General features: G+C 53.6%; 1 protein-coding gene across 1 annotated transcript in view; it reads right to left on the bottom strand.

Annotated features, from left to right (window-relative positions):
- The window catches only part of LOC102254304 (nuclear mitotic apparatus protein 1), a 200,685-nt gene that overhangs the window by 53,486 nt on the left and 129,687 nt on the right, over positions 1-17,512 (bottom strand). Inside the window, exons 15-18 of the mRNA XM_014542801.1 lie at positions 13,904-14,462; positions 12,054-12,170; positions 5,622-9,479; positions 1,705-1,852 (exon numbers count right to left, since the gene is read on the bottom strand). Of these exons, the coding sequence (XP_014398287.1) occupies positions 1,705-1,852; positions 5,622-9,479; positions 12,054-12,170; positions 13,904-14,462 (4,682 nt within the window). The remainder of the gene's footprint in view (positions 1-1,704; positions 1,853-5,621; positions 9,480-12,053; positions 12,171-13,903; positions 14,463-17,512) is intronic.

The raw sequence follows: 17,512 nt of genomic DNA, 5'->3' as shown, positions 1-17,512 counted from the left end.
GATATTTACCAAGACATATCTAATAAGGGGTTAATATTCAAAATTTTTACAATTCTGTAATATTTCAGGCAGTAAAATGTCAGATATCCCTCTTATCATTTTTTTCTGATATATCTCCTTGGGCTAGAAAAACAAAAGAAAAATAAACAAATGTGACTACATCAAACTAAAGTTTTGGCACAGCAAAGTAAACCATCAACAAAATGCAATGACAACCTACTGAAGAGAAGATATTTGCCAATGATATAAAGGGTTAACATCCAAAATTTTATAAAGAACTCATACTACTCAACACACCAAACCAAACAATCCAATTAATAGATGGTCAGAGGACCTGAATAGACAATTCTCCAAAGAGGACATAAAGATGGCCAATAGATATATGAAAACATGCTCAAAGTCACTAATCAACAGAGAAATGCAAATTAAAACCACAATGAGATATCACCTCACACTTGTCAGAATGGCTACCATCAGTAAATCAACAAACAACAAGTGTTGGCAAGTATGCGGAGAAAAGGAAACCCTTGTGTCTTGTTGGTGGGAATGTAGACTGGTGCAGTCACTATGAAAAACAGTACGGAGGGTCCTCAAAAAATTAAAAATGGCACTTCCTTATAACCCAATGATTCTACTTCTGGGTATGTATCTGAAGAAACCCAAAGCACTAATTCAAAAGAGTTTGTGCACTGCTATGCTCATTGCAGCATTATTTATAATAGCTAAGATATGGAAGCAACCCAAGTGCCCACCAACAGATGACTGGCTAAAAAGCTGGGAGATACACACACACACACACACACACACACACACACACATATACACATACACATACATACACACACACACATTCATACACACACACAATGGAACATTACTCGGTCATAAAAAAGAATGAAATCTTACTATCTGAGACAGCATGGATGGACTTAGAGGGTATTATGCTAAGTGAACTAAGTCAGTCAGAGAAAGAGAAATACCATGATTTCACTTATATGTGGAATCTAAGTGAACAACAAAACAGAAACACGCTTATACATATAGAGAACAGACTGATGGTTGCCAGATGGGAGGGGGTTCGGGGACAAGGTGAAAAAGGTGAAGGGATTAAGAAGTACTAATTGGTAGTTACAAAATAGTCATGGGGATGTAAGGTATAGCATAGGGAATATAGTCAATAATATTGTAATTACAGCCCTGGTCGGTTTGGCTCAGTGGATAGAGCGCCGGCCTGCGGACTGAAGGGTCCCAGTTTCGATTCCGGTCAAGGGCATGTACCTTGGTTGCGGGCACATCCCCAGTGGGGAGTGTGCAGGAGGCAGCTGGTCGATGTTTCTCTCTCATCGATGTTTCTAACTCTCTATCCCTTTCCCTTCCTCTCTGTAAGGAATCAATAAAATATATTTAAAAAAAATAATAATATTGTAATTACTACGTGTGGTGCCAGGTGGGGACTGGAAGTACTGGGGGGAACACGTTGTAAAGTGACTGTCTAACCACTATGCTACACAGCTGAAATGAACACAAACTAATATGGAATGTAAACCGCAATTGAAAAATAAAATAAAATATCCTTGGATCAGGAAGCTTAAATCTTAACCCAATGACAGCACGAAGAGCAGTCCTAACTGCGCTGTGCCGCCAGCTCCGGGAGTCTTCCACCTGTCCTGCCCTCCGGCTAACCCACCACCTGCCAGCTCCCACCTGAGATGGTGGCTGCAGTCTCCTCAGCCAGGAGGCGGTCTTTTTCCTCTCGAAGCTTCTCCAGCTCTCGCTGGTGCTGCCTCTGGAGATCTTCAATTTTCTTCTGGTGCGTTTCTTCCATTGCTGCAAACCCTCGTTCGCAAGTGGCCTGTAAGATGCAAAGGAGCTCGATCAATTTGTTTCACCACCTCTAAGTCGGGGGTCCTGTTTGATAAGCCGGCAGCCCGCCTGCTCTCAGGCTTCCTGTTCTAGAGGAATACGCTCTCTGAAGGCGAGCACTGAACCAGCGGGGCCACCTGACAGCTGTCTGGAGACTCTCACTGATGCTATCATAGCACTTAGAAAAGGGTGTTTACATCTATAAATTGTCTTATTTCTATGACTGTTCTGAATCCTGTGGAATGAGTTGGTATTGTGGGTGGGAAGAGGCTGCAGTGGAATTCTGGGCCCTGATAGAATTACTGCCAGGTCGGACTGACAAGAGGGAGAGAGGAGAATGAATTTGCAGAGGCTGGCTGTGTCTGATTTGAGTTCATACAGTGAGTAGCACTGTGTCAGTCACAAACTGGGCATTTCACAAATAAGTCATAGTCATGACTTTGTGAGCTGAGGGCTCCACGGGGCTGGCCCTGCACTGACGAGCTAGCCACCCTCACCTGGTCACACCTCTGCAGTGTCCACGAGGGGTTACATTAGACTATATGCTCTCTTCCCTTCCAGCCTGTCTTCCTTCTATTTCCTTTGAAGGAGTACAGAGGGGCAGTAATTAGTGACTCCACTAACTACACTGGGACACATAACAGAAAAACTGCTCTCCAACTTGTCTACACCTGTTACAGGCTGGGGCAGTTTATTACATGGGCACACAGGAGTGCAGGGGAAGGACACAGGATCCCTAAGAAGGGATCCAACCATCCCACACGCTACACCAGGAAGTCCAGGCCTGGCTTATCAGTTGTTCTTAACAGGGCAGGTGAGTGTGCCCCACAGATGTAAGGAGGTCTGTGTAGCTGTTTTGTGCACGGAGTCACACTTTCTGTCTAAATCCCTTGCAAAATCTGTTTCTGAATAGGGATCAGGCCTTCCAGTGATTTTTAAAAAGTGGAAGAATGTGGCTATGATCCATTCCAAATGCAAGTGGAGGCTCTGTCTTCCCAAGAAGATACATGGATTTAAGAAAAAACAAAAACCAAATCCACCCGGGTGTCTGAGCCCCCACAGTAACTGTGAGGCTTTCCTGAGGGCCTCAGTTCAGTTTTTCTAAACTCATGATCAGAGTTTGGATTTCACTGCAGCAGATTTGCTGCAAAGGGGATATGGTTTTAACTGTGTTCACCATTAACTGGGCATTACTTTCCCCAGAGTCTCCTTCTGGCAGCCGGTGGTCTCCTTCCACCACCTCACACCAAAGGACGCTGGAGGAACCCTCGAGCTGTGGCTCGGACCCTTGTGTGCTCGGAACCCATCGTCTTCTCTCTCCCAGGTGCTTTGGTTCACATATGGCTTCTCAGTTAACACAGAGCCAGGAGATCTCATAAGTATTAGTTTGATTTGAGTGCTTTAGAATCCTATATAATAAAAGCCTAATATGCTAAGTGTCCAGTCAACCATTCAACCAATCAAAGTGTAATATGCTAATGATATGCTAAGGCCACTCAAAGTTCGCTATGATGTGCACTGACCACCAGGGGGCAGACACTCTGACCGGTAGGTTAGCTTGCTGTTGGGGTCTGGCCAATCAGGACTGAGCGAGTCAGGCTGGACATGCCCTGGAACCCTCCTGCGGTCCCTCTCCAGCTGACCAACCTCCCAAGTCCCTCCCAGCCCTGATCGTGCACCGGTGGGGTCCCTTGGCCTGGCCTGCGCCCTTTTGCAATCCGGGACCCCCCGGGGAATGTTGGAGAGCTGGTTTCGGCCTGATTCAGCAGGTCAGGCCAAGGGACCCCACTGGTGCACAAATTTGTGCACCGGGCCTCTAGTAGCTAAATAATGGTCAAAATTCTTCCTACAGAAACTCTGAGGTGTCTTTAAAGATTGGCTGCTTCCCTGGAGAGCATGTGTTGGTAAAAAAAAAAATCAATAAACATTTTAATTTTTAAGCCAATAATCTTTGGGATCAATGACTACTGTGCAGAATCATGAGGGAAGGCAACAGCCTATGGCTATAGTAGAGTGGCCATCAGGCACAGATCCCAATCTCCTCAACCCGGGCAAAAATCTGCACAAAGTAGTAGCATTAGCCGGGTCCCCAGGAGAGTGCTATTTGGTTGTAATTTCTGTGGGTCTCAAGGTTGTCAATGAGAATACCATGGAGCTATGTCACGGCAAAGGGACACTGGGCCCCAGCACCATCTATGGCCAGTTGTCCACACAAGGCAGTGCTACCCTTCTGATGGCTTGCTAACTGGTGGTACGATGTCACCACTTTGGCCAAAGCCTTATCTACGCCCAGCTGACTGCCGTGGGAGCTGGATAGCCTCACTGTGCAGGAGGCTTTGGTGGAGCTGACAGGAAGCAGTTCACTGTGGCTCCTGTGAGCCTGAGCTGTGTATGCGCCCAGGTACCTGCTCACAGACCTGCTGGGTGCTGTGAAAAGCTGCGGGGCCCCGTGAGTAGGGAAGGCACTAGGACAGTGCTGGTGCAAATTACTCTGAAAGCCCCACCTGAGCACTGCGATCACAGGCACGGACTGCCACAGGGCACTTCCGGGAAAGAGCCCTGGAAGCTCTCCCGTGATTCACGATGGTTTCCACATGTTTGACTGACTCAGCACAAGCACAGCGAAGGCAGCCTCTTGGCCTGCGTGCTTGCTGGCCACCACACAGGCTTGCTGGGAGTGGCTGTGCTGTCACAGAGGTAAGAATGTGCTGCCAACACAGAGCACACTTACGCTTTCCTGCCGGACCTGGAGGAGTGCGCTGCTGGGAGCACAGCCGTGGCAGCTTGCTCAGCAGCAGCAAAGCAGCATTTGCAGCCCGTAGCCAGCTCTGCGCTGCAAGGAAGGGAGTGTCACCTCACCCCGGGCCTGCCGAGACTAAGGGCTTGTGAGGGACGTAGGCATTTGTGGGGTGTAGCTCCAAGGGATGGCAAGCAGCCCAAGAGGATAACGCCGAGAAGCTTAGGGGATATGCTGGCAGCCACATGCATGCACACAGGTGCCTCTGGTTATGAAGGGGATGGGCGAGAAGCTGGACCGCTTCACAGAATCTAATGCCTGTGGGCCTGGAATTGTCACCTTTGAGTGCCAGGGCCTGGGTATTCTGCATAATGAGAAACAGGTTAGGAGTGTGGGAGACAGTGACAAGAAAAGGTTCTTTTTCAAAGCTCCTGAGAAGTACCAGCACTGAAAGCTGTGCTCTCTAGTCCTTACCTAGGTGCCCACTAAACACCAGTTCCCTACAGAGTTGGGATGGGAGCGTGACTCTCGGCACTGTCTTGTCAATATTCCTATCTTTCAGGCTCCCCGAACTCTGCTCTCCTACAACAGTTAAGAGACATCCCTCCAAGCGTGCCTCTGGCCCATCTATCCCAGGCTTTTCTTCAGTGTAGTTTGCACCAGCCACAGGTGGGCTGTTGGGGTGGGAAGCAGGCGAGGCGGTGAGGGGCTGTGAGAAGCAGGCGGGAAGGCATGGGAGACTACACTCCCTCTCGCCAGCGATCCTGTTCCGCTAGTCCTCTTTCCTGGTGGGGGATGTGGAACAGGATGCTAGACCCTAACCAAGGCCCTGCTCTGAGGCCACGCCATCGTGAGCAAGGAGTTGAGGAAGGAACAAAATGTTGAATAAATTCTGCTTATACAGGAACTCAGGGCCAAGAACTGTCTCCCAGCTCCACCCTGAGAATCCCACACTGACTCTCAACTAGCAGGAGAGTGCCTGCCCCTCGACTGCTTTGCAAATTAAACGATGCTTCGAAACCTTAAGGTTCTCAAAGTCTTTCTGGTACTTCTCTCGCAGCGTGGCCGTGTCACCCTCCAGGTCCTTGTGCTCCAGCTCCTCCCGCATGATGTCCATCTGAGCCTCCAGCTCCTGGATGCGCTCCCTCAGCCCCACCATGGAGTCGGCCTCCCCAGTGGCTACTTGCAGACCATCCCTGGGCTGGCCAGCTGGCCAGCTGGAGGAAGGGGGCTGGTGGGGGCTGCTGGCCAGCAAGGCTTCCGGCGGCTGCCCCTGATAGTGGCAGAGGGTCTCCTGCAGGCACTGTAGGTTCTGGGAGTAGTGCTCCTGCAAGGTCCTTAGCTCTTCCTCGTGGATGGTCTGTAGCTCTTTGACTTTGAGCTGGAACTTGTCCTCCAGGGTCTGCATCTGCTCCACATGGTGCCTCTCCATGTCCTGCCTGTCTCTGACTGAGGCGTCCAGCTGGCTCAGGACTCGGCTGTGCTCAGCCTGCAGTGTATTCTCGGCTCTGTTCAACTGCTCCACCACACACCGGATCTCCTCCTCGTACCTCCCTTGCAGGGCAAACATGTTCTCGTTGTGCTTGCTCTCCACTTCCTCCAGATACCTCTGCTGCTGGTCTAGCTGGGTGACCTGGGCCTTGAGCTCTGCATTTTCCCTTTGAATGATGGCAATCACTTCCAGGTACTCACTCTTCTGCTTCCGGAGAAGTTCCTTGTACTCCTCCCTCAGGGCTCCGACAGCTTGCTCGTGCTCCTGGCAGGAGGCCCCCCTGCTCTGCCAGGACTCCTTGTAGCACTGAAGCTCTTTTTCATACTCCAGCCGAATTTTGCAGGCTGCATAACACACCTGAGCCTGAATAATTGCATCTTTAACTAATAATGAAGAATACTGACCAAGGCCTCCCAAATAAGTGTTACAGGAGAGATTCCGGGACACCTGAAGAAGCTTCTGACAATCTCTTATGGATTCCACAGGGGGAAGAGAAGTTAAAGAGGCAGATATCTCTCCTAAGAGGCGGGCTTTATCTTTAAGCTGCAGGGCGAGTTCTTCCTGAATCCCAACGAAGGCCCCAGAGTTCTGGTCGGAGAAGTGGAAGGGCTCCTGGAAGCCAGCTGTGTCTTGATGACTCAGTTCTTCTCTTAATGGGCTCAAGTCCCAGGGAGCCTGGACACCTTCTGCAGTGCCTGCTGGGAGCTTGAGGGCCTCTGCGACCTGCTGCATCACCCTCTCAAAGTCAGGGGTTCGGTATGCTCCCAGGATTTCTTCCAGTGCGTGCTTATGCTGCCGCAGGGCTGCCTGGGTCCCCCGGAGAGTCTCCCGAATGCTCTGCAACCGACGCTGGAATGACTCCCTCACTGACTGCACAGCAAAGCTAAGCTCCGCCCTGACCCACGTGGCGTCTGCCAGGGTGGGGACCAGGGCTGGTGGGATGCTCTGCTGCCCACCTCCTGATGCACTGGCTGCCTCTCCCCCCACTGTCCCCAGGTGCTTACTCAGGGACTCAACCTGGCTCCAGAATTCACCATCCACCAGCACCTTCTTAGCCCAGGTGTCTGCTGGGGCCCCCAGACAGACTGCACTCCCAGACTCCAGGGGCAACTTTCCTGACTGAGAAACCTCATCGAGAACGTGCGAGATATCTGACGTTGTGTTTTTTAAAGAGTCTGCTATGTGGTTTATCAGAGAGGCTTCCAGAGCTATTTGATCAGCAAGAAGCTTCAGCTGCTCCTGCTCGGTCAGCTCCGGCTGCGGAGATGGCTGCTGCAGAGTCTCCTTCCCTCTCTCCAGGAAGCTCTCTTCTTCCAGCGGAGTTTGGGACCTGCTGTCTGCAGGGGCTGGCCAGTGACGCAGAGCTTGGATGGCGCTTACTAGCACGCTCTCCACGCTGGCCAGGGGGCCTGCTCCTGCCCCCGGGGCTTCCTCCTGGCCAGACCTTGGCAGAGACCGTAGCTGTTCTCGGCAATTTTCTAAGCAAGCAAGGGCCTGCGTGTTTTTTACCTGGAAATTGCCAAGCTCCCCTACGTGATTTTCAATGATCTTCGCCCTGGCCTGTTTCTCCTGCTCCAACTGGGAGGCCAGCGTGCCAACCTGGAGCAGGCTGGCGCGGAGCTGCTCGCGGAGCCGGGCCTCAGTGCCAGCCCACTGGTGGTGCAATGTGAGCAGGGCCTCCTGGCTCTGGCCCTGCTGGCTCTCCAGCTTCACCGTCACATCTTTGAGCTTCTCTTCTGTGATGTAGAGCTTGGTCTCCAGGGAGTGTATTATGGAGAGGTAGGTATCAGAGTCGCTGGTTGCAGGGACAGAGCTGAGGGTGGCCTCTGACGACATGCTCTCCTCGGAGGGTGACCGGTCCTGACTGGTGTCGGAAGACGTGCTGCTGGTCCAGGTCTTCTCGGACCCATCGGGGTGGGTGTATTTCTGGCACTGGATTGTGGAGAACCGGATTCTTTGCCTTTTAATGCCGGGTACACACTGCTCACATTTTGCTGTGTTCCGCGAGTGCCCCTCCTTCTCAGGCACTTCTGACTTCGGGGGCATCATGCTCACTTCTCTCGTGGGGCTGCTGTGCCCATGTTTCTCCTTAAGGGCAGCTCCTGGGTCCTCATCCTCAAGCCTCAAGTGTGGGCAGCCTGGGGATGTGCCTGAGGCTGGGAGCTGCAGGCCCGAAAGCGCAAAGCCATCCTCTGCTTCTCCCAGGGAGCTCTGCGGCTCCTCCACTTCCTCTGAAGATGCCTTGGTAAATTTCCTTAAAATCTCTTCCTTTGTCTGGAGCTTCATTTCTGTTTCCTCTAAGCTGCTCCCCAAGGCAACCATTTTAACCAAAGCCTCATTGAGGGCCTGATCTTTCTTTTCCAGAACTTTCTCATGCGCGTCCTTGATGTGCCTCAGCTCCTCCTCCCTCTCTCTCAGCAGGGTGTGCATGCCCTGGAGCTGGCTGGCCACCCTCTGGTAGGCATGCTCCAGGCTCTGGTAGTCGGCCTCCCTGCCCTGCAGCTTCTGCTGAAGCTCCGCAACATCCCCATCAGACAGGGCGACACGCTCCGTCAGCTCCTGGAACCGCTGCCGGACCAGGTCCCGCTCATCCCTGAGGCTCTGGACGTGCTGGGCCAGCGTCTGGAGGCTGGCCTCCTTCACCTGCAGCTGCTCCTCCAGCTGGCGCACCGCCTGGCTGCCCTCAGACCTGGCGCTTAACTTTTCCCTCTGGAGGGCCTCCACCTGCTGCTCGTGGTCCTGGAGCTGGTCCTCGTAGGCACTGGCCTTGTCCTCCACCTCCTTCAGGTTCTGCAGCAATGCCTGCTTTTCCTTCTCACAGCTCTCCAGCAGCAGCTCGTAGTTCCTCTGCAGCTTCTCCTCCATCAGCCGCTGGGCCTGCTCGCTAGCACTGAGCTGCTGGCTGAGGTCTGCGATGCGCTCCTGCAGCCTTTGCACCTCCTTCTGCCGGTCTCTCTGCAGCGCCTGCTGCGTCTCCAGGTCCCGCAGCTCCCGCGTCTTCTCCAGCAGCAGGGCCTCTGCGCTCTTGAGCTTCTGCTCACTGGCCTGAAGCTGACCGCTCAGCACGGCCTTGCTGTGCTGCCACTCCTCCAAGTGCTCACGGGCCTTGTCCTTCTCCAGTTTCAGGTCCCCCTTGAGCTGGGCCAGTGCCTGTTCCTTGAAGGTGAGCTCGGCGGCCGCGGTGCTGAGCCTCGCCTGGAGGCTGCGGATTTCGGCCTCATGGTGCCGGACTGCATCCTCAGCCTCCCCGTAGCTGCACTTTAGGGCCTGGGTCTGCTGCGTAGTCAGCCCCTGGCGCCGGCACTGGACCTCCAGCTCTCTTTGCAGATCTTGATTGACTCTGTGGAGCCTCTGCCAGGCACCAGATGGGGAGGTGGCCACTTCAGTCTTAAAAAAACCGATTAAACACTGGTTAGTAACACTCGGGCTTCCTAGTTCTGAGTGTCACACCTCTGGCCAGGGTCAGTCACAGAAAAGCTCCTTGGTGGGTTTGCCTTTTATCCTTTGCACAATTTTTTTCATTAAATAAGCAATCCAACAAATCATCTTAATTATTTTGATAAGTGCTGCTTCCAGGTAAACAGAAAACATGGATAACAACATCAAAACAACTCTAACCGAATGGCTTCTAGGAGAAGTAAACCAAACACAACTGAATGATGGAACATACGGGTAAGCAAACAGAGACTGAAGACGAGACGGGTGGGAGGAGGGGGAGCAGAGCATGGCATCTGTTTGTTTTACAAAACAAAAGGTCCACAGCTCTAGACAATAAACCTTGGAAAAGCACAGGGTGAGGGTGAGGGTGCGGGAGAGGCCCCTTCCTTCTAGGACAGGAGAGAAGGAAGGAGGCAGCAGGCGACACCGAGCACTTTCCTTTCGGAAGTGGAGCTCGTCCTCAGTGACAGGAGGAACAAGTCTCTACCTGTAAGAAGACAAAACGAGGGGAAGCGAAACCCATGGAGTAAGATATGATACCAACAAAACACACCTTCATGGAAGTCAAAATAAGTGACGCAGCACAAAACAAAACAGAACACAAATGGAACAAACTCCCCAAACAGAAAGGCATGCAGGACAGACAGACTAATAATCAGGGGAAACATGAAGAGACGTGAGAACAGCCCAGCCTGAGAACCTGACCTGCCTGTGGCCCCTTTCAGGCGGCGGGGAAGCCACAGATGTGACACTCAGTTCCGTTACTGGTTATACTCCACAGCAAGTCCAAACCATGCAAGCTCCTCCTCCCAGAACAAGCAGCGCAGCGCCCATCCCAGGCAAACTCCTTCTGACCCTCAATCCCTAAGGCCCTGTTCTTTCCCAAAGCACAAAGGGAGGGTAAGAGCAACCCGCTATTAGACTTTGTGGGAAGGTATTCAGAAGCCAGCTCTGCCCAGTGCCGACTGACAGGGACTTGGGTGCAGGCTCATGCAATCATCCAAGTTAGACACAGAGGTAGGTTCTTAGGTTAGCAATGTGCACAACCTGCTGCTACTATCTTTACCGCCTGATGAAGTAAAGGGAATCTGTGTAGGATAGGGGCCCAACCCAGGTTTAAAAAGATGCTCTCCAAATTTGGAGGTTCTGCATGAATGATCAGAATGCCCTGAGTGCGCTGTGCACAAAAGAAGAACGCCCACCATCACCAGCTCCTGGTGCCCGAGAGTCTGAACTGGGCACAGCAATAAGTACAGCTGAAAGGGCTGGGGAGGAGGGTGCAGGGCACACAGGGCGCCCAGGGCCACAACTAAAGCTGAGGGAAAAGAGAAATGAGAGGAAGAGAAGGCAGAGGGAACATGCAACCAGGGCAGTACGGACAGAGGCAGGAAGGCAGGCTCTGCCCAGAAGGTTCACGTGCTGCCCTGGAGGACCGGGACTGAGGCGGGCAAGGCATGGTGATCTGGAAATGTTGGCACAGTCACTGAGAGCTGGAAGGGCCTCGGGGACAAGGTCTACGTCCACACAGCAGAGGCTAGTGTGGTGGGGAGGGGACACTGGCATCTGCTGGTCAGTGTCAGGGCCTGCGCTTGCAGCCAGTCCTTGGCCTTGGCAGACAGCCCATTCCGTTGCCCATTTTGCGTTTCCCAGTACTCATTTGTCAGTCGTCTCTCCCCACCAGCACATCACTCCGGGGGGCAGGGAGTATGTTGTTTTGTGCCCCAGACCAGAACAGGGCCTCTCGACAGAGCACACACCAGCCCACCCTGCCCAGCTGACCTACCTACTGCCAAGTGAGGCACCCTCAGTAGTGCCCGCTGCTCTCTGTGACTCTGCCTGCTGACCAGGGCTGTGGCCCAGAGACCTCTGGTCCTGGACACTGGGTGTGGGCTCTCAGCTTAGGACCCAAGCTCGGGGCCTCCTCTCCCCTTCTAGCCTGGCGGTGTGGGCTGGCTCAGGGCTGGGTGGCCATGTTTCCCCCTGAAACTTCAGTCTAGGTAGGAAGAAAGGAATGGGTCCACTGGGCGAGTGGTAATAGCCCAGGTCTGCCTGCAGATGTGGTACAAAGGCAGGACAGGTGATCCAGAGCTAGCTCTGCCACTAACTTGGTCTTAATGAGGCACTTGGTGGCTATGTCACTCAATTTCTTCAATCTGTAATCAAAACAGGCCAAATACTGCTTTTGCAAAAACTATTAGAAATGACATGCAAATATATAGTATTTATAACAAATATATTGGATTACTTTGAGAGCCCAAAGGAAAAACCACCAAAACTATTTTATTAAAAAAACAAAGAAAAAACCTTAGACACAGAAGTTTCAGGCAGATTCTCCAAAATGTAATACCAGGAGGGAAATACACATGGCCCAGTGCACTAGAGCCGCGGTCCTGTGGCAGAGCAGCCGAGGCGGCACTGGGAGGGCTGCCCTGCTCAGGCCGGTGTGCGCATTTCTAGCCTGCCAGGGCCCTTGCACTCAAGTTCCCAAGAGCATCTTGAGCGCCCGCAGCCCCTCAGCCCTACCTGCAGCACATAGCCCTCCCGGGCACTCTGCTCCCGGCCCAGAGCCACCCTCAGCTGGTCCTGAAGGAGCCGGTTCTGCTCCAAAAGGTCTGAGGCCTCCTTCTGGCTCTGCTCCAACTGTTGACAAAAAGACACACATTTTAAAGCAAAATGATGGTAACAAACCATCAGCAGCACAGTAGAGGCCCCGGGGGCATTTCTGACACCAGCTGAGCTGGCACATGGACTCCCCCCTGGCCCTCCACGTGCCCATAGGTCAGGGATAAGCTGATCTGCCCTAAACTGCAGCATCTGAAACTGAAGGCTCCTGCTCAGACCGTAAATACACATACATAACACGGCAGACCGGCCACCACGAATGCCCACATAACATCCACCCCTGCTCAAGGTCCCCATTTGCAGACCCAGCAGGAAATGTGGCTCTGTGCCTGCACTAGGAGGCACCGCCCTCGTCCTTTCTGTTTCCTCAGCACGGCCACAGCCCGGCTGGCTGCCCTGGGGGGCGAGCCCTACTCCAGCCCCTGCCTTGGCTTCCACTGCAAGTCCCACTTTTATCCAATGGACCCTACATAACCTCCTGTTTGCGAAGAGGGTCCTATGAGATGTGGAAGGCAAGCGAGCTACTTCAAACTCTTCTTGCTTTCAGTGGCTTTGAATTCAGTCATCCATCCAGTCACTTCTTCCCCAAATATTCCCTAGGAGCCTAACTGGGTGCTGGGCCATGTGGGCCACTCTGCCTGCCCTGCCCCCGAGGCTGTGGAGCTGGGAGACAGGCAGGGTGCTGCCGGGCTATGTGAGAGGCATTGACGTTCTCCCTTGACGTTCAGACATTGCTGTTTAAAACAAGCTTACAGTCCCGTGTGGGGCCTATTTTAGCTTATAGCAATCTGAGTTTGAACTGTTATTTATTGCATCTTGCCTTTATTATCCTATTAATAGGCATAGAAAATGGAAATAAACTCAAAGTGTTCATGATAGTGATAAACGTCAGCCTCATGAATTTAATAGACTAGGAAAAATAAGGAAAGTGAAGGTAGGCCAAAGTGACAAATCTGTAACTGTAATTAGCTACTTCTGTAAAAGAACACATTGGAAACATGACACTGTAAGGCTGTACCTCCTTGGTCAGGAACTTCCTGTTCAGATTTATAAATCCACTGCAGAAGTTCCCCAGATCTGATTTCTGGACACATGTTCATGAAGAAACGTATTATGCCGCAAATGCAGGGCTGGCACTCATCCTGTACCTGGGTGCCCAGAGGGACTTGCTCTGCAAAAGTCTCCACAGTGCAGTCCTTGCCGAATGAGTGCACAGCTCACCCAGGCACCCACCTGCCTCCTGTGGTGGCCTGCACCTCCTCAGGTCCCCGGCAGTCACCAGGCTGCTGGGCAGCAGTGGGACTCTTCTCTGCCTCCAGCTTTGGCCTGCTCCACCCAGGGTCGCCTAGTGCAGATCAAACCTAACTCTGCTTATGTTCCTCTCCCCTGAAGATCTCGAGTTCATGCTGGAAACGGGGCCCTGAAACCCTGCCAGCCTCTTCTCTGGCCACTCTGACTCTAATGGCAGTGCCCCTGCCACATGGCAAACTACTCTGTCCTAGAAAGCGCTGGTGCCCCCGCCACCCTGCATGAGCCTGCACTCCCTGTACCTCTCAGTGACTACCCTGGACTCTAAGAACCTGTCCATCCATGGGTCTATCTTCCTGAACGGTCTGCAAGCCCTGGAGGGGAGACCACATCTCCCTCGGTCATGCAGCTGAACCACTCAGGCTGCTGCTGGGCACAGGGGTGGGTGCTCAGGAAGGGGCGCTGTGTGGAACCCGCCCACCTGTGGCCGCCCTGGTCGTTACCTCCTTCTCCAGCAGGGAGGTCAGCTCATGAGTAGAGAGCCGGTCACTTCTGTCCTCAGAGGACAGGTGCAGAGGGGCAATGGGCACCTGCTTTTCTTCCCGGAGAGGGGTGGTCTCCACCTGATGCCACCGCTGCTCGATCTCCACATGGACATTCTGTGTCTTGAGGTCGGGGGTCACAGGTAGCCCCGGGCTCCGATCCACCTCCATCCGCAAGGACGTGTCATCAGTGGCTGGCCCGTCCACTGTGTCGAGCATCCCGAAGCGCTTACGGCGCTCTTCCCGCCTGCGCGCCCGCTCCCGCTCCAGCTCCCCCGGCCCGGCCTCAGAGAGACTGCTGGGCAGCCCTGCGCCCGCCCTCTCCTGAGCCAGGGCCTGCTGCAGGGGGCGGAACTCAGCCCAGTCGAAGGTCTTGGAGCGCCCCTCCCGCCTGCGCTCGCGAGCTCGGCTCCTCTTCGGCTCAGGGTCTGGCTCCCTGGGCTCCACCTCCGGCTTCTCACTTGGCCTTGGGCAGGTCTCGAAGGAGGAGCTGATTCGGCTTTTCTCCTCCGGCAAGGAGCTGGGCAGGGGGCAAACAGCCTGTCAGGGGTGGCTCCCGTGGGGCCCCAGCAGAGGCCCGCTCCACGCCCCCACATGACCTTTCCACCTCTGCGGCAGCTCCCTCGGGGAGCGGAGAAAGCAGAGTCCTCATTTCCTCGCAGGGAACCCAGACTGAGTTCTGAGTGGGGATGGGAGAGAAGCCACCTCAGCAGCCTAGAGGAGTCCAGCAGGAGGGTACTTTGAGGCCCAACTGAGGAGATGCTGGGGGAGCACCTGGGATGACGAAGCTTGGAGCACTGCCCTGCTTAGAGCCAAGGCTGCGAGCCCTCCTGCTGCGCCAGGCACAGCCGCTATCCAAACCCTTCCGCAGGGAGGCGGCCCCTGTGGCATGCATGCACTGGGTAGTGGGGACAGAAGGAAGGAGACCCGCTGTGTCCCTTGAAGGGATCAAGCGTTTTCTATAAGCAGGGAAGCAACATGGTCAGGTCTGTGCCTCAGGAACCCCCGTGGCTGGTATGACAGATGAGCCAGTGACAGGCCCGAAAGGACCTGCGGACACACCAGATAGATGTCCCAGGTGCACCCACTCCCCACCCCATGCAGTGGCCCACTCAAGGGCACTTCTGCATGCCCAGCAGCGAGTCCAGGCCTTTTCCCAATTTGCCCCAAAGCAAAGATTCCTGAAGAGGAATAAACCTCCCGGGTAGGAGAGGCATCAGTCACAGCAGGTTGAGGCCGGCTCTCCAGGCTCTTTGGATGAACCCCCGAGATCCGCAGCCTGGACAGGGGCCAGGGAGCAAAAAGCACATAGGAAGCCACCTGGGCCTGCGAGGGCCAGTGGGGGGCTCTAGGGAACACCTGAGGGTAAATGGGACCAAAGAGAAAGGACCCAGTGAAAGAGGCTCCCAGGAAGAGAAGGGCCACCACCACCTCCTGGGCCACCTGTCCCGGCAGCTAACGAGGGAAAAACAAAGTGCTTCCAAGCGGCAGGACCTGCAAGCTTCCCGTGGAACACCAAAGCGCACCGGAAGGAAAGTTCTCCAGCACAGACCTTCTGACGCCCTGAGCTGAGGGGAGCAGGCGTGCAGGACGTTAGGGTGACGTGGAACACTGGAAGCAGCAGCCACGCCAGGACCGCCAGTCTCTCCCACAGAGGAAGCCCCACAGCTCCTCCAGACACAGGAGCCTACCCCCCCAGCACCTCTCACGTTTGTATCTGTTTCTAATACGTCCTTGGGACTTAGCCTGGTAGCACTGAAAATCCTTATTTTCCTCAAACGATAGAAGCCCACATCAAATAAGCGCAAAGGCTGAAAACAAATCGGGGGGGACAAAGTACTCCACTCACGCGAAAGAAAGTAAACCCTAGCCAGAGACAAAACGCCTGGTCCCTGGGCACCCAGCCCCGCAGGACGCCGAGCCGGTGTCGGAGAGAAACGTGCAATGCCAGGTTCTCAGTGCCAGCCTAGGAGATGCACTCTTTTTCAATCCTCACCCGAGGATATGTCTTTGTTGATATTTTAGAGAGAGAGAAGGGGGGAGGAACATTGATATGAGAGAGAAACGTCCATCTGTTGCCTCCGTACACACCCTGATGGGGGACTGAACAGCAACCTAGGCATGTGCCCTGACCGGGAACCAAACCTGCACCCTTTTGGTGCATAGGACAACGCTCCAACCAACTGAGCCACCCGGCCCTGCCTGAGATCCCAAAGCTGACATCCCAGCCAGATCCTCAGTCTGAGGCATAGGGGCAGGCCCCAGTTGAGCACCAGGGCTGGCTGGGACAGGGTGAGCAGGTGAGTGCCTGTGGCTGTGAGAGGCCCTGACCTGAGGCCACCGGCCCTTGGAGGCCACGCAGCAGCCTCCAAGGGGAGGGAGCTAGATGGAGCCAGGTGCCTCTCTTGCTTTGCTCTGGGCATCCTTGAGGGATCAGTGTTGGCCTCTGCTCCTCAGCGGGAGAGAGCTGGGGCAGCTGCAGAGCTGCCATGGGCGCAGCCACAAGGACGGAGTGCCTCCTGCAGGTCTGCACACAGGATGTGCTCGCGCACAGGACACCGACAGCCTGTCCCACTCACCAACTCCTGGCCTTACCAACTCAGGAACAACGGACTACCCTGTTGTTTAATAAATAAGTGAACAAACAATGCCAACAAATATGGGAAAGAACTAAAGAAAAAAGTTACTTTGGGTTCCTTTCCTTTCTTCTGGTTCAAAGAGGTACAGTGTCTTTAAAAAAAAGATTTGGGCCCTAACTGGTTTGGCTCATTGGATAGAGAGTTGGCCTGCGGACTGCAAGGTCCCAGGTTCGATTCCAGTCAAGGGCATGTACCTTCGTTGCAGGCACATCCCCAGTAGGGAGTGTGCAGAAGGCAGCTGATCGATGTTTCTAACTCTCTATCCTTCTCTCTTCCTCTCTGTAAAAAATCAATAAAATATATATATATATAAAAAAAGACTTCGCTTAAAAAAAAAAAATTTGGCATGGCCATAGCTGCCCCAGCCACCAGAGGGCACACTGCAGGCACCAGGGTCACAGAACGTGACCTCCGATGCAAGAAATATACTTGAGGAGTCATTCAAACTGTCTGAGAAGTGTCAGTGACAGGTTCTCAGACAGGCGTAGGCTCTGAAGCCTGAGGCGAGGGCAGCAAAGTGTGGGGCATCACAGGGCCAGCTCCACACACTGGAACCATGTCCTCTTTCTTTTAAAATGAAAACCAGCAAGTTTCTAACCTTCAGGGTTGGAGGAGGAAGGCACACAGTGAATCAGGAGATACATGAACCAAAGAGTGTTATGGGGATGAACAGTTTCCAACTTAGGCTCCAGCACCGAGAATTTCAGAGAATTTTTCCTGGTTGCAGGCCTCCCCCCCTCCCACCCCCCCCACAATGCGCGCACACGTGTGTGTGTGTGTGAGAGAGAGAGAGAGAGAATGCTTTGGTGTCTTATGAATGCAGCCTCCAGGAGCGAGAGAGAGAGAGAGAAAATGCTGCGGTATCTTATGAATGCAGCCTCCAGGAGAGAGAGAGAGAGAGAGAGAGAGAGAGAATGAGAGAGAGAGAGAG

Source organism: Myotis brandtii, unplaced genomic scaffold (assembly GCF_000412655.1).
Source record: "Myotis brandtii unplaced genomic scaffold, ASM41265v1 scaffold314, whole genome shotgun sequence".
In the NCBI taxonomy this organism is placed as follows: domain Eukaryota; kingdom Metazoa; phylum Chordata; class Mammalia; order Chiroptera; family Vespertilionidae; genus Myotis; species Myotis brandtii.
Note: the sequence above shows the minus strand (reverse complement) of the source record. Positions and strands in the feature narration are given on the sequence as shown.